Below are 17,369 nucleotides of genomic sequence, written 5' to 3'. Positions count from 1 at the left end.
GAAAATGTGTTGCTGGAAAAGCGCAGCAGGTCAGGCAGCATTCAAGGAGCAGGAGAATCGACGTTTCGGGCATGAGCCCTTCTTCAGGAACTAGTGCAGGGAAGAAGGGTTAACCTTTTTAGGATCAGTGGAATCTCTTCTGGGGTAGAATTGACCTGTACAAGAAGGATAGACTGCACCTGAATTGGAAGGGACTAGTAGGTGCATTCTCTAGTAGGTACCTTCTCTAGTAGGTGCATTTGCATACTGAATCAAAACATTTTCTTGTACACACTTAACAAGTTCCTCTCTATCTCTACTCTCTACACTATGGCAGTCCCAATCTGTGTTTGGAAAGTTAAAATCCCTTACCATAACCACTTCTATTATTCTTACAGATAACTGAAATCTCCTTACAAATTTGTTTCTCAATTTCCTGTGGACTATTAGGGGGTATGTAATACAATCCCAATAAGGTGATCATACCTTTCATATTTCTCAGTTCCAACCAAATAACTTCCCTGGATGTATTCCCAGGAATATCCTCCCGAAGTATCCCTTATCAAAAACGCCACTCCCCCTCCTCTCTTGCCTCCCTTTCTATCCTTCCTGTAGCATTTGTATTCTGGAACATTAGCTGCCAGTCCTGCCCATCCCTGAGCCATGTTTCTGTAATTGCTATGATATCCCAGTCCCATGTTCCTAACCATCCCCTGTGTCATCTGCCTTCCTGTTAGGCCTCTTGCATTGAAGTAAATGTAGTTTAATTTATCAGTCCTACCTTGTCCTCTGATTTGTTCCTTCCTGCACTAACAGTCTGACTGGCTTCTTTTCCCAACTGTACCAGTCTCAGATTGATCTCTTTCCTCACTAGTTCCCTGGGTGTCTCTTCTCCCCCCCCCCTAGTTTACTAGTTTAAATCCTCCCAAGCATCTTTGGCAAATCTCCCTGCCAGTATATTAGTCCCCTTCCAATTCAGGTGCAATCTATCCTTCTTGCACAGGTCAATTCTACCCCAGAAGAGATTCCACTGATCCAAAAATGTTAATCCTTCTTCCCTGCACCAGTTCCTCAGCCACATATTCATCTGCTCTTGCCTCCTATTCCTACCCTCACTAGCTCATAGCTCCAGGATTAATCCAAATATTACTCCCCTCGAGGACCTCCTTTTTAAATTCCTGCCAAACTTTCTATATTCTCCCTTCAGAATCTCATCCTTTTCTCTTCTTATGTCGTTGTTTCCAATGTGTACAATGACCTCCTGCGGGTTCCTCTCCCCTTTGAGAACATTCTGCACCCTTTCTGAGATATCCTTGATCATGGCACCCAGGGAGGCAACACACCATTCTGATTTTTCACCGCTGGCCACAGAAACATCTGTCTGTGTCTCTGACTAGAGAATCCCCTAACACAATTGATTGCTTGGAACCCAACATACCCCTTATTACATTAGAGCCTGTCTCAATATCAGGAATTTGGCTGTTCGTGCTACATTCTGCTGAGAGTCCATCACATTTTCCAAAACAACATACTTATTTGAAATAGGGATAGCCACAGAAGACTCCTGCACTACCTGCCTACCCCTCCTACCTTTCTTGGTTCTTGAATTTTTAAAGCTCATGTTAAAGTAATCACTTGTGAGGTTGTGTTCAAAGTTAATGTGTAATTTTACTCCAGTGTTAAACAATTCCAATGGTAACAGAGATGAAAATTCCTCATGGCTTGTCCCACTCCACACATTCATTTTTAATCACTAAAATTGGTGATTGTACCAAAACTGTAGTGATCGAATAAGTAGGTAATTGTTTCACTGCACTTTATAATTATTCTAATCAATCTGCAGACGCATTATGATGCAACCGCTGGAGGAGATTGGATGTGATCCTGGATCCTCTAGTCCAGAGGTAGGGACAACGCCATTGCACCACTGTAGTTATGTAGTGGTCTAACACTGGCAGATTGATGACCGGTTTCAGCTGAGAAGCCCCAGTTACAATGCAAACTGAGGTTGTGCAATGCACAGGAAGGCAGCAATGAGCCAAACAGCCTCTCGAAGCTCATTTGCCTATCACTATTGGAAATAAAGGAATTTTGTGTTTTTTCACACACCTCGATGTGCGTTCTGACCAATGAAGTACTTTGAATTGTAGTCATTGATGTAGGATAGGTAAAGCAGCAATCAATTTGCAGCCAGCAAGATGATATTGACTAAATGTCCATTTTGGTGCAGTTGACTGAATCAGAAATATTCGCCAGGGTATCAGTCTTCCTGTTGTTTGAAATGAGGCTCTGGTGTCTTGTTTGCTCCAGTTGAAAGGGGATGAGCTTCAGTTTTGAAGTCTAATACAAAAGATGGCATTTCTGAGAACAACATGGAGTGTCAGCCTTGATTTTGATCTCCAAGTCTTTGACTGGAATGTGAACTGTGGCTATGTGGTTTGAGAGGTACTGCTACTGAGTCATAGCTAATGCCAAAGGGAATTTCTTCTGAATTGTACCAAATCCTTTTAGAATCTTATAGGTCTTGATTCATTCCATCTTCCAGCTTCTAGGTTCAGAAATGTAGTGAATACAAGCCTCAAAATTTAACACAAAAGCAAAAGACTCAGCACGTCAGGCAGCATCAGTGAAGACAGAAGCAGGGTCAATATTTCAGGTGGATGATCTTGCATTAGAATCAGAAATTCATAAATTAACATTTTGGGCCCAATATCATTCTGTCGAAACAGTGCTTTATATTATCCAAGGATAATATATCATTCTCAAGGTTCAATACTGAGAGCTGCATGCAGTGTCTGCAGTTTGACCAAGGGCTCCGAACAATAAAGTTTCACTTGCTCTTATTTGTGTTCCACCTCTCATTTTCTTCAGATAACCTTCCATTTCTTTGCCCATGTGTAAAAGCTTTTAATGTTGGGTGTGCAAAGATAAACAAATCCATTTGATGTCCCAAAGCTTCAAGTCTTTCCACATTAAGAAAATATGCTGATTCCTTGGATCTAATTGATTTTACACTTTCTCAACAAATGCCTAACACATATCCATCCAGGGAATATGCAATGACACTTCCCTTATCTCAAAATTAGTCATTTGTTTGATGCTTACAACTTGCTTAGGAAGTTCTGAAAGAGGTCCAGGCTCTGACTTCACCGAGTCCAAAACATTAGAATAATTTTTTAGCCCAGTCATGTCAGCAGGGATTGGTTGGAATACAAGAAGTTAATTTATACAAGGAAACAGATTTAAGGCAGAGGAACAGGAGTGGTCTTAATAAAATCACTTCAAATCAGTTTGTTCTTTTGTGTAGTTAACATTTGGTTCTAGAAATGAAATGTAATATTTTCTTTTTCTTTCAGACTGTTGCAGTGTCTGTATCTGTACTGACATTGAGCTGCATAGCACTGGATCACTGGTACGCAATATGTCATCCACTTCTGTTCAAAAGTACAGCCAGAAGAGCACGAAACAGTATAATTGCAATATGGATTGTCTCCTGTGCATTAATGATTCCCCAGGCAGTTGTAATGGAATGCAATGTCATGGTGCCAGAGTTAGCAAACAAAACACTTTTGTTCACCATCTGTGATGAGCACTGGGGAGGTAAAAGCAATTTTATACTGTTGTACACCTTACATTTATGAATAAAAAAAAAACAAAAAATGATTACAGGTAGATAGTATAGTGAAGAAAGTGTTTGGTATGCTTTCCTTTATTGGTCAGAGCATTGATCTCTTCACCCTGCAGGCACTCTGCCTCTATACCTGATGAAGGGCTTTTGTCCGAAATGCCGATTTTCCAGCTCCTCGGATGCTGCTGTGCTTTTCCAGCACCACTCTGATCCAGAATCTGGTTTCCAGCATCTGCAGTCATTGTTTTACCTGGTCAAAGAATTGAGTATAGGAGTTGGGAGGTCATGTTGTGGATGTTCGGGACATTAGTCAGGTCACTTTTGGAACATTGCGTGCAATTCTAGTCTCCCTCCTATCGGAAGTATGTTGTGAAACTTGAAAGGGTTCAGAAAAGATTTGCAAGGATGTTGCCAGGATTGGAGGATTTGAGCTATGGGGAGAGGCTAACCAGGTCTGTTTTCCCTGGAGCATTTGAGGCTGATTGGTGACTTTAAAGAGCTTTATAAAATCAAATGGGGCCTGGATAGGGTAAATAGATAAGGTCTTTTCCCTAGGATATGGGAGTCCAGAACTAGAGGGCATAGGTTTAGGGTGGGAAGTGAAAAATTTAGAATATAGAATATAGAACAGTATAGCACAGTACAGACTTTTTGATATGCCAACATTTTATCCCACTCTATGATCAAACTAACCTACAAACCCTTCATTTTACAATCATCCATGTGCCTATCCAAGAGTCATTTAAATGTCCCTAATGTCTCTGACTGTACCACCATTGCTGGCAGTGCATTCCACGCACCCACCACTCTCTGCATAAAGAACCTACCTCTGATATCTTCTCTCAACCTTCCTCCAATCACCTGAAAATTATGCCCCCTTGTGATAGCCATTTTTGCCCTGGGAAAAGGTCTCTGACTATCCACTCTATCTATGCCTCTCATCAGCTTGAACACCTCAATCAAGTAACCTCTCATCCTTCTTCACTGCAATGAGAAAGCCTAGCTTCCTCAACCTTTCCTCATAGGACATGCCCTCCAGTTCAAGCAGCGTCCTGGTAAATCTCCTCTGCACCCTCTCTAAAGCTTCCACATCTTTCCGATAATGAGGTGAGCAGAACTGAGCACAATATCCCAGGTGTGATCTACCCAGTCTCAATAGAGCTGCAGCATAATCTCACAGCTCTTAAACTCAATCCCCCTGCTCAGGAAAGCCAACATACCATACACTTTCTTAACAATCCAACTTTAAGGGATCTATGTTCCTCCACACTACCAAGAATCCTGCCTTTAATCCTGTAAACTGCATTCAAATTTGACCTTCCAAAATGAATCACTTCACACTTTTCCAGGTTGAACTCCATCTGTCATTATTCAGCCCAGTTCTGCATCCTGCAAATGTCTCATGGCAACCTGCAATAGCCCTCCACACTATCAACCACTCCACCAAATTTTGTGTTATTGGCAAACTTACTAACCCACCCTTTCACTTCCTCATCCAAGTCATTTACATCACAAAGAGTAGAGATCCTAGAATCGATTCCTGTGGAGCACCACTGGTCACCGAGCTCCAGGCTGAATTCTTTCTATCTATCACCACCCTCTCTCTTGTATGGGCCAGTCAATTCTGTATCCAGACAGCCAGATTTCCCTGTATCCTCTGCCTCCTTATTTTCTGAGTGAGCCTACCATTGGGAACCTTATCAAACACCTTGCTAAAATCCATGTATGCCACATCCACTGCTCTACCTTCATCAATGTGTTTTGTCACATCCTCAAAGAATTCAGTAAGGTTTGTGAGGCATGACCTGCCCCTCACAAATCTATCTTCAATCAAACTATGGTTTTCCAAGTAATCATAAATCCTGTCTCTCAGTATCTTCTCCAATAATTTGCCCACCAGAGATGTAAGACTGACTGGTCTGTAATTCCTAGGATTATCGCTATTCCCTTTCTTGAACGAGGGGATAACATTTGCCACCCTCCAATTGTCTGGCACTACTACAGTGGACAGTGTGGAAGCAAAGATCATCGCCAAAGGTGCAGCAATCTCTTCCCTCACTTCCTGTAGTAACCTTGGGTATATCCTGTCTGGCCCAGGAGATTTATCTATCCTTATGTTTTTCAAAATTTTCAGCACATCCTCCTTCCTAACATCATCCTGTTTGATCATATCAGCCCGTTTCAGGCTGTCCTCACAAATGACAAGGTCCTTCTCAGTAGTGAATACTGAAGCAAAGTATTCATTAAGGACCTCCCCAACTCATCCGATTCCAGGAACAAGTTTTCTCCACTTTCCCTGATTGGCCCCATCCTCACTCCAGCCAACATCTTGTTCCTCACATAAATGTAGAATGCCTTAGCATTTTCCTTAATCCTACTCATTAAAGCTTTTTCATCCCCCCTTCTAGCTCTCCTAAGTCCATTCTTCAGTTCCTTCCTGGCTACCTTGTGACTCTCTGGAGCCCTGTCTGATCCTTGCTTCCTCAACCTTAAGTAAGGGATGTTTCACATCCCTTGTCACCCAGGGTTCCTTCACCCTACCATCCCTTCCTTGCCTCAGTGGGACAAACCTGTCCAGCACTGTCAGCAAGTGCTCCCGAAACAAGTTCCACATTTCTGTCATGTATTTTGCTGAGAATATATGTTCCTAATTTAGTCACCCCAGTTCCTGCCTAATAGCATTGTAATTCGCCCTCCCCCTATTAAACACTTTACCATACCATCTGCTCCTACCTGTAGTAGAGGTCAGGGAGTTGTGATTACTATCACGGAAATGCTCTCCCACTGAGAGATCTGACACCTGGCCTGGTCTGTTGCCAAGCACCAAATTCAATATGACCTCCCCTCTAGTCGACCTATCTGCATATTGAATCAGGAATCCTTCCTGGACACACTTGACAAAAACTGCTCCATCCAAACTATTTGAACTAAGGATGCTCTAATCAATATTGGGGAAGTTGAAGTCACCAATGACAACAACCCTGTTACTTTTGCACATTTCCAAAATCTGCTTCCCAATCTGCTCCTCTGTGTCTGTGTTGCTATTGTGGAGTCTGAAGAAACCTCTCAATAAAGTGACTGCTCCTTTCCTGTTTCTGACTTCCACCCATATTGATTCGGTAGACAAATCCTCCTTGATGAGTTTCCTTTCTGTTGCTGTGATACTATCCCTGATTAACAATGCCACTCCCTCATTTCTTTTACCTCCCCGCCTGTTCCTTTTGAAATATCTAAACCTTGCAACATCCAACAACCATTCCTGCCCCTGTGATATTCAAGTCTCCATAATGGCCACAACATCATAATTCCAAGTACTCATCCATGCTCTGAGTTCATTACCCTTATTCCTGATACTTCTTGTTTTAAAATAGACACACTTCAACCCATCACACTGACTGCAACTTTGCCCTACCAACTGTCTATCCTTCCTCACAGGCTCTCTGCATGTATCTGGCTGTTCATTAGCTATTCCATCCTCAGATCTGTAGCTCCAGTTCCCACTACACTGCCTAACTAGTTTAAACCATCCCAAAGAGCTCGAGCAAACCTTCAATCCAGGATATTGATGCCCCTCCAGTTCTGGTGCTTGTAGAGGTCCCACCTTCTCCAGAAGGTATCCCAATGATCCACATATCTGAAGCCTTCTCCCCTCCCCTTTGTCTAGCCATTGAATCTCTTCTCACTTTTCCTCTTCTATTCTCTCCCCTTCTCTTCTGAGCCACAGAGACCTGGTCGCTGAAGCTTTCCCCTCGTAGGTTCCCCACCCCAATCCCCAACAGTATCCAAAATGGTATACTTATTGTTCAGTGTGAGATAGCCACAGGAGGTCCCGGCACTGTCTGCCTATTCCCTTTCTCTCTCCTGACAGCTACCCAGCTACGTTTAGTCTGTAACTTAGGGATTCCCAATAACTCCTGTCTATCAAACCCCCCACCCAGCCTCCCGAATGATCCAAAGTTCACCCAGCTCCAGTTCGTGTTCTCTATCATGGTTTGTGAGGAGCTGGAGTTGGATGCACTTCTCGCAGGTAAAATCAGCAGGGACACTGGTGGTGACCCTTACCTCCCACATTCTGCAACAGGGCCATGCAACTGCCCTAGCTTCCATCCCCTCTGCTGTAAATTGCCAAGAGAGATTGAATAAATAAAAATAAGCCTTACCTTACCAGCCCTCCATGCAGGGTATTTTTTTTTCAAGGAAGAGGATGGGTGGGAGACACTACATGTTCAGCCACTGCCAGAGTATATCAGTTCATGTACCCTGCAATCTCCAAGTCCCCTTCCGCTCCTGTTGAGCCTGTGCTCCGCCAGTTCATGAGATAAGTATTTAACTGGAGAACTTCCCTTCCCAGCAGCCCCCTAGTCCATGCTCTCACCACTCCCGCTGTGGCAATGGGGCCTAAAAGGGACCTAGGGGGCAATGTTTTCACACACAGGGTGGTGCGTGTCTGGAATGAACTGCCAGAGGAAGTGGTGGACGCTGGTACAATTACAGCATTTAAAAGGGATCTGGATGGGTATATGAATAGGAAGGGTTTAGAGGGGTATGGGCCAAATGCTGGCAAATGGGACTAGATTAGGTTAGGACATTTGTCAGCACGGACGGGTTGGACCGAAGGATCTGTTGCCATGCCATGTATCTCTGTGACCCTAATCCAGACTGCCTGCAGTTAAGTAAGCACTGATAGTCATGCTGATTGAAACTGAGCATGCTGAGCCAATATTTTCTGGGGTTTAGAAGTTTGATGCACAAGGATGTTTCCCCAGGCTAAACAATCTGTAACTGGGCGACACGTCTTCAAATGAAGTAGGCCATTTAGGATGAAGATGAGGAAGAGTTTCTTCACTGGAAGGTGGTGAATCTTTAGAATTCTGTATCCCAGAAGGCTTTGAAGGCTCAGTTATTGAGTATATTCAACTCAAAGATTGATATATTTCATATATTGAAGCCATCAAAGGACATGGGGATAGTGCTTGAAAATGGTATTGAAGTAACACAGTCATGATCTAGTTGAATGGCAAAGCAGATTGAAGGGGCAGAATGGCCTTTTCCTGCTCATTTTTAAAAATATTCCTATACATATATTAAGTTCCACAGAGCCAAGCCCCTAGCCAACACTACGCTTTTTTTTGTTTGAATGCATATAAATATCTGCCTTTCTGCTATCACAACAGTGACATTATGACCATTGTCCAACCAAGCCTGAAACAATGTTGGAAAACACAAGATGTTTTTAATTATCTGGAGAATTGTAATTTTCCTACAAATACAAATGAGAACTTAACATTAATTGCCATTGTGCAATGACTGTGCTATGTTTTTACAAGATATTAATTATATTGAAATTAAATACTGCTGGAAGTGAATAACAAGCAGTGAGATGCTAAAAGTGTCAGTTAGAACAAGCAGGGTACAAAGTACAGGCAGAGTCAATTGCTTCTGATAAACTCTTTATTTATATTAACGCTGCTCCTTTTGATGGGACAGGCAAAGATGGATGGGGTATCATTAGGCACAAGACAAAGTTTCCCATTTAGTCCGTCCGAAATTGAGAAATACAAATAAAGGCGAAGACAATGGAAATGTCCACAAACCAACCTCAAAACCCTGGGTAGAAATGTAAATGTGTACTCAAAAACTCATCTCAAACAGAAATTCAACAGTCAGGGAATTTCCAGACTCTGGCCTTAAGATTTGACTGTGCACTGACTGAACATGGCCTCCAAAGTCTCTGATGTGGCAGCAGTGAGCAGCGAGTGCACACTTACTGGGAGGCAGTAGTTTAACACTTGCTACATTGATAAAAGCATCAGTGTCCAGGGCTCACAGTTGAAAGAGACATCGAGCTATTTGCAAATTCAAATAGGTCATTGAGCATCTTTAGGAGGTTTGTACTGCAAGGTTGGCTTGCCTTGAACACAGCCGCTGTTGGGTGGACTGTACACTGGAAAATTACACCTGTACATGCCAGCAGTCATTCAAGGGAGCAGTTCAGGAATCAACAGGCTAACCATTGTGAACAGGCATGCCTGATCGTTGAGTCATGACAAAAAGAATCCTCCATTAGAATCACACAGGCTGCTCCTGGCCACTTTTATCCCACTATTGCATCCTTGAGCCATCTCCATTGGCCACCGACTGATATCTAGTCTTACTGATTCACTTATATCCCTCACTTTCTCCCTAGGTGGCAAATGGTATCCACAATGTTGCGCCTTGATAATAAGAAGAGCCAATATCAGTATGCCTTGAATCATCATTTCAGAAACAGCGGTCATTCTTGCTCCCTCTACCTGCTCATTCATGGATGCACTTTCTTGGCCTTTTTGTTTTATAAGTGGCCAGTCAACGGAATACATGTGAGCAGACTGAACAAGTTTGGAGGCATTTAGCTGGAGAAGTAACATCATCAAACAAGGCACTTAAAATAATTCCAACCAGTTGTTGGCCATGGCTGTATATTTAGTGATGATTTATCAATATACTAACCAGATCAATACTGCAAGATCCTCTTGTAGTTCACTAATCTATTCCTGAGGTTCTAGTATTTCAGGACATTTTTTGTTATTCATTCAGGAAATGTCAGCATCACTAGCTAGGCAGCATTTTTCGCCCATTTCTAGTTGCCTTTGAAAAGCTGACGGTGAGCTGTCTTCTTGAACTGCTGCAGTAAGTATAGTATAGGGTCATCATGTTGGCATCCAGTAAAAGGATCGTGGGCAGTGGGGTGATGACGGGGAACCACTGGTGTGTTGGAGCTTCTATTTAATAGTTACCCAGGAACTAGATTAAGTTTTTGATCCTCCAGTTTTTTTTCTACTAAGATTAACTGAGTCAAAACTGTCTGAATTCTTTAATCTTGAGAGGGTTCCAATTGCAAGGAAATTGTCCATTTGAAGTTTTAGTTTCCTAAATAATCCCCTTGGAGTCAGCTGCACCATGGTTTCTTTATGGACCTCATGTACAATTCCGGCCTAAGTTGCTTCAACAACTACCTGACCATTATAATACTTAGGGCCATCTTCAACTTTCCAATCCCCATTAATATTAACTGGAGGAATGTAACATTGAAGTTTAAACCAAGTAGTGGGTCAATATTATGTTCAACTACTATTACCTGAATAGAATAACTCTTTACAATGTTATTGAATTTCAATGCCCAGTTTTGTTTCTGCTTTCTTTGTTCATTTCAGATGACATTTACCCCAAGATCTATCATATTTGCTTTTTCATTGTTACATATGTGGCCCCTTTGTGCCTGATGATTTTGGCCTATTTTCAAATATTTCGGAAACTTTGGTGTCGACAGGTAAGTGTGTGCCAACACCTTGCACAGAAAGATTATTTTTACCTTCATGTAGGTTGCCATATACTTGACTTTGCAATTAATTACAGATACCGGGGACTTCCTCGGTAGTGCAAAGGAATTGGAAGCCTCTTGCCCTGCAGTGTTCATCCCAGAAGGCTGGCAGAGGACAGGTCAAATCACGAATAAATGCTGTTGCTGCAGAAGTCAAACAGGTTCAAACAAGACGGAAGACAGCAAGGATGCTTCTGGTGGTTTTCATTTTTTTCACACTTTGCTACCTTCCAATAAGTATTCTGAATGTTCTGAAAAGGTGAGCTTGCTATTTCCAGAGACTGTCACTAAATTAAATGTGGACAGTATCAGAAACCTTCACAAGCTTCACTTGTTTCCTTAATTGGTTATTGTTGGAATGCTGTCTTATGACTTATCTTCTCTGTTCACGAGGCTGGAATTCTATTCAGTTATCTTTCTGTACTTATTCATTTGTGTGGGTCAGAGGGAAATGGGTCTGGGTGGGTTACTTTCCAGAGGGTCAGTGTGGACTTGTTGGGCAGAAGGGCCTGTCTCCACATTATAGGGAATCTAATCTAAAAAAAACTCTCTGTTTTCAACTGTGTTGTAATCTTTGCTGTTTTTTGAAGACGTTCAAAATAGGATCAAAGAATAAATCTGCCATAACTTTTGCAGTAATGGCATCTGAGTCACTCCCAAATTATTGTACCCCTTCATCTTTCACAGTTGAATTAAATTCTGCTTTTGATATTTCCTTTCTTCCCTCTTCCTGCTGTTGCACTTCCTTTAAAATCTGTTATTATTTCTGAACATTTTTCCAGTTACGATGAATGGTTGTTGTCTTACCTGCAATTCTGTTTCTCCCTTCAGAGATGCATTCTGAGTATTTCCATCATTATCTATTTTTATGCAGGGTAAAATATGCACCGTATAGTATGTCCATAGTTTTGAAAAATGACTGACTGTACAGGGTTTGCTGTGAATCTTGTTATCACTTCCTTCCCATATATCCTCACAATCCACATTGCAGATGAGAGCCATTTTGGATTTTGCAGTGACGTGGAGGTGCCGATGTTAGACCGGGGTAGACAAAATCAGGCGGTCACATGACACCATGTTATCGTCCAACAGGTTTAGTTGAAATCACCAGCTTTCAGAGCGCAGCACCATTGTCAAACACTTCAAAAACATGTAATTTCAAATAAGCCTGTTGAACTATAACCTGCTGCTGTATAACTTTGGATTTTATTGGGCCAGTGATATCATGACCAGATAACGTGACTCTGTGTAAAATGTAAGAATTCATCCCTGACACAAAATGATGCTTGGCATATAGCTTTCTCAAACTTTGCATTCAAACATGTCATTAAAGTTAAACCATGCTACTGCACTCTACATCAAATGTGAGATAGTGTTCTCTTATAGTGCAGTTGTTATTGCCCCGGTATACATGACATAGATGAAAATGAGTTAGTCAGGATTGAATGCCAGTGACAGAGCTCAATTTTTACATCTAAATAAAAGAGCTAGAAGCAGGAGTTGGCAATTCAGTCCCTTAAACCTGCTCTTTCATTCAGTACAACCATAGCCAGTCAACTTGGTTTCAACTCTATCTTCCTGCCTGCTCCTCATTACCTTTAAGTCCATTGCTAGTTAAAAATCTTTCTATCTCCTCCTTAAAGTTATTCAATGGTCAGGTATCTGCCATATCCCAGGGTAGTAATTCCACAGATTCTTTGAGAGAAGTAATTTCTCCTCATCTCCGTTGGAAACCTGCTACCTCTTACCCTGAAATATTGACCCTTCATTCCAGATTGCCTCACAAGAGGAAACATCCTCTCATTGTTTACCTTGTCAATCCTCTTTAGCAGTTGCAGCTAAACTTCCTGACCTTTGTACTCCATTCCGTTAACAATAAATGCCAAAATTCCTTTGCAATTATTTGCTCCATCTGAATTAATGGTAGAGATTGAGTGGGCTTCCTCATCCACATGGGATCCTCTCTGCTATGTTTTTGTCTCTAACAGCCACTATGGTGAAGCAGAGCCTCAGGTTTTCAGAACAAGCAACAGAGGAAGCAAACTAATTTAAAGTCCCCTGACATAGATCCTGCCCTTTAACTCAGGTCACACTATAAGTACAATTATGAAGCGATTAAGATTATATTTACAGTTGTGGTGTATTTCTGTTAAATGGCCATAGGGACTGATACAATTTTCCTTGTTCACTTCCTCAGGGTGTTTGGAGCCTTTGACAATGTTAACAACAGAGCAACGCTCTATGCTTGGTTTACTTTCTCACATTGGCTAGTGTACGCCAATAGTGCTGCAAATCCTATTATTTATAACTTTCTGAGTGGTAAGTTGTCTTGTTTTTTAATTGATACAGAAAGGCAAGTGTAACCAAAGTTATTTTTGCTCAAGGAATACGAAGTGCTTGACCTGACAGGATGCATCTAAAGATCCTGCAGGAAATGGAGGAAATGAAAATTATATTTCAACATTCTATATAGAGTGGATGTAAGAAAACAATAAATAGACCTCACAGCCCCTTCAGCATGCTCTGCTTTTCAATGAAATATTCTACCTCAACTCTTTTCCTGCACTATTCCTGTATCCCTTGATGATTTAAATGTCTATTGATTTCTGTCTTGAATGCACTCGATGATTGAACCTTCACTGTCCTCTGGGACAAAGAATGACAAAGGTTCACCATTTTCTCAGTGAAAAAAATTCCATACTTGCCTGTGTTCTCAATGTTCTGTCCCTTATTCTGAGACTAGGCACCACTTTGCCCTGCTCAGCCAGGGGAAATATCCTTCCTGAATCTACCATGAGAATGACCAGGAACTGGAAAGTAGCAGACTCAGTTGGACTGAATGACTTACTTCTGCACTATATTATTGTCTGACTCTTTGATAATATATCACCTATGGTCAAGCTTAGAGATAGCAACTTTAAGATTTACTTATAAGTCAGTTATAGAATCATAGAGTCATAGAAATAGACAGCATAAAAACAGATCCTTCAGTTCAACTTGTCCATGTCGACCAGATATCCTAAATTAATCTAGTCCCATTTACCAGCATTTGGCCCATATCTCTCTAAACCCTTCCTATTTATATACCCTTCCAGAAGCCTTTTAAATAATGTAATTGTATCAACCTCCACCACCTCCTCTGACAACGTGTTCCAAATTTGTCCCACCCTCTGCATGAAAACGTTGCCCTTTTAAATCTTTCCCCTCTCACCTTAAACTTATGCCCTCTAGTTTTGGATGCTCCTTCCCTCAGAAAAGACCTAGAGTATTGACCCTATCAATGCCCCTTATGATATTATAAGTCTCAATAAGGTCACCCTTCAGCCTCTGGAGCTTCAGGGAAAAAAGACTAGCCTATTCAGTGAGACAATGCTGTCACTTTAAAAAGGTTATTTTTTCCTGGTTTTTTTTTAAGAGAGGTTGTAAAAGCAAAGGTGCCAAAGTGGCTACTGGAGCTGGCCTAAGTTAATAGTTTAGGAAGCTTTTAATTTTTTGCAAAAGTGTTGTAACTATGGAAGGGGAGTGGCCGGTTCTCACAGATCAGGCTTTCTGGTTTTGTTAGCTGTCACAGTCAGAAGCTGTTTGGGTCCTAAAAGAGTTAGAGCTTCAGTACAGTGATTCCTAGCTGCTACATTCTCTGAAATTTCTCTTGATGTTGTTTCCTCCTGGATTGGAGGATTGCCTGTAAGAATCTATGTCTGGATTTACCTTTTTGCCAAGGGGTGTGTTTATAGGATGTTATCATATTGGAACAGTTACTTAATCATAGGTACTGTATCTATTATTCAGCTAAGTTTTCCAATAGTTAAGTTATTCTACATTCCTCTTTCTTTTAACAATAGTGTTTAAATAAATTGTGTTTTGCTTAACATCAAGTGGTTTTGGCCAGTTGCATCTCATCTTGAACATACATTTCACATCTACCTTTAAAATAAGAAAAATATAGGGTCTAGGTTGCCTTCTTAAAATACTTTGAGAGGGTCTGGTCTGGTCCATAGCATCAGTCTCTTCTTATTGGTCAAACCCTCCAACCCTGCCAACATCCTTGTGAATCTTTTCTGAACCCCCTTTCAAGTTTCACAACAGCCTTCCGATTGCAGGGAGATCGGAATTTCACACTGTATTCCAAAAGTGACCCAATCAATATCAGTTTATTTGTGTTAAGGAAAATTTGGGGTGGGTGAGGTACAGAAATTCAGCCACACCCAGTTTGGAGATGCATGGGCACAGCTGTGGGAAGCAATCCCCAAACCTTTGGTGAAGTCGAAGGCGCCTCGAACATTGGGTCTTGGGTCTCATTTTAATTAAGTGTAAAGCATAAGCATCAAATCTGGGTGGATTGACTGGAAGCTGGCTTTCTAGTGGCTTCCAGTTTAATAAGTTGAGTAATCAGAAGTCTGGAGGAGCAAAGTCATCAGATTGATGATACAGTTGAATAAGAGATGACATTATTTGGATGATGGGTCAAGAGGAAATCACAGATAAATGGAATTCAAGTTATTGGTCCCAACTGATTTCAATATTTAGCTTTCCTGAATGTAGCCCACCTTGGCTGCAATATCTATTCATATGAAGGCATGATCCGGGGAACAATAACAACAAATCTGCTTGCACCTGAATCTTGCAAGTAATTCCATGGATCATTCTGCAGTTTTCTGAGAGATGGATCAATTAGCCATTCCATGTGTTAGGGAGATGCAATCAACAAACTGCTTTACTTTACAACTGTTATTTGAGGAAGTAATATTGTATTCCGAAAAATATCCTGTGGTGTTTTGAGTTCATTAAGTCTCCCTCTTTTTAATAACTGTAAATCTTTTCTGAACCCTTTCAAGTTTCACAACATCTTTCCGATAGGAAGGAGACCAAAATTGCACGCAATATTCCAATTTCTCGAGTTAGTACTGCTCCCAACTTTTCTATTTCTTAATAAATGAGTTTATTTTGGTTATCCAATTCCTTATGCATAGTGGTGGCTAGATGTTTATACATTAACAAAAGGAGAAGGAAAATATAACATAAATGGTGCAAATTGCACATCAGAATGGATACTTTGTTAGATGTTGCAAGTAAAATGCTGAGTATAAAGTACTAGGAAAACAAATTGAGTTATCAGGTATTGTATTTGCATTATTCTGTTGTCACACAAATTTAGCATACTACTCAATCTTGCAACACTGCTCTTCCTGATTCTGGCTGTTGCCAATCTTTAGCAGCATTATATTCTCCAATGTGTTTATTGTGTTCTCCCCATTGCACTCTTTTCGTGAGAAGTTTAAGTAATATTGTGATAATGTATTGACCTGAAGAGTATGACAACACCAAAATGTTGTACATTAAAAATGCACAAAAATCTGATGACTTTAGCTTAATTGACAATTCTTCCATCAACATGTCACCATTGATAGAATCTTAACTGGACAAGCCATACAAAACGTGGGGCTACAAAAGTAGGTCAGAGGTTGGGAATTCTGTGTCAATTAACTTGCTGCCTCCCCAAAGTACGTCTGCTATCTACAAGGCAACATGCAGGAATGTGATTGAATACTGTCCAATTTATCTAGATGTTTGCCTCCAACAGCTCAATACCATTTAGGACAAATCAACCCTCATGATTAGCACCCCATATACCACCTTAAAGATTGGCTCCTTCTAACGGTGGAAGGAGTGTGTAACATCTCCCACGGTGGAAGAAGTGTGTAACATCTACAAGATGCATTGCAACAATTTATCAAGGCCTGTTCCAAATCCAAAACCTTTTCCACTTTGAGGAATGAGGGTAGCAGATGCAATGGGAACAGCACGATGTACATGATTCCTTCCAAGTCCTGCACCATCCTGATATGGGAATATCATTGAAATTATAGAATCCCTACAGTGTGGAAGCATTCAGCCCATCGAGTTTACACTGACCCTTGGAAGAGCGTCTGATCCAGACCAATACCCTCTAATGCAACATTTACGAGGATGTTTCCAGGCCTGGAGGATCTGAGCTACAGAGAGAGGCTGAACAGGTTGAGGCTGTTTTCCCTGGAGTGTCGGAGGCTGAGGGGTGACCTTATAGAGGTTTACAAAATTATGAGGGGCATGGATAGGATAAATAGACAAAGTCTTTTCCCTGGGGTCAAGAAGTCCAGAACTAGAGAGCATAGGCTTAGGGTGGGAGGGGAAAGATATAAAAGAGACCTAAGGGGCAACATTTTCACGCTGAGGGTGGTACATGTATGGAATGAGCTACAAGAGGATGTGGTGGAGGCTGGTACAATTGTAACATTTAAGAGGAATTTGGATGGGTATATGAATAGGAAGGGTTTGGAGAGCTATGGGCCAGTTGCTGGCATTGGGACTAGATTGGGTTGGGATATCTGGTCGGCATGGCCGGGTTGGACCGAGGGGTCTGTT

The 17,369-nt window shown here is 41.4% G+C and overlaps 1 protein-coding gene across 1 annotated transcript in view; it reads left to right on the top strand.

Annotated features, from left to right (window-relative positions):
* hcrtr2 (hypocretin (orexin) receptor 2) overlaps window positions 1–17,369 on the top strand; it is a 69,316-nt gene that overhangs the window by 36,976 nt on the left and 14,971 nt on the right. Inside the window, exons 3-6 of the mRNA XM_060855008.1 lie at window positions 3,336–3,579; window positions 10,801–10,916; window positions 11,003–11,226; window positions 13,165–13,286. Coding sequence (XP_060710991.1) covers window positions 3,336–3,579; window positions 10,801–10,916; window positions 11,003–11,226; window positions 13,165–13,286 — 706 coding nt within the window. The remainder of the gene's footprint in view (window positions 1–3,335; window positions 3,580–10,800; window positions 10,917–11,002; window positions 11,227–13,164; window positions 13,287–17,369) is intronic.

This window comes from Hemiscyllium ocellatum, chromosome 3 (assembly GCF_020745735.1).
Source record: "Hemiscyllium ocellatum isolate sHemOce1 chromosome 3, sHemOce1.pat.X.cur, whole genome shotgun sequence".
NCBI lineage: Eukaryota > Metazoa > Chordata > Chondrichthyes > Orectolobiformes > Hemiscylliidae > Hemiscyllium > Hemiscyllium ocellatum.
Note: the sequence above shows the minus strand (reverse complement) of the source record. Positions and strands in the feature narration are given on the sequence as shown.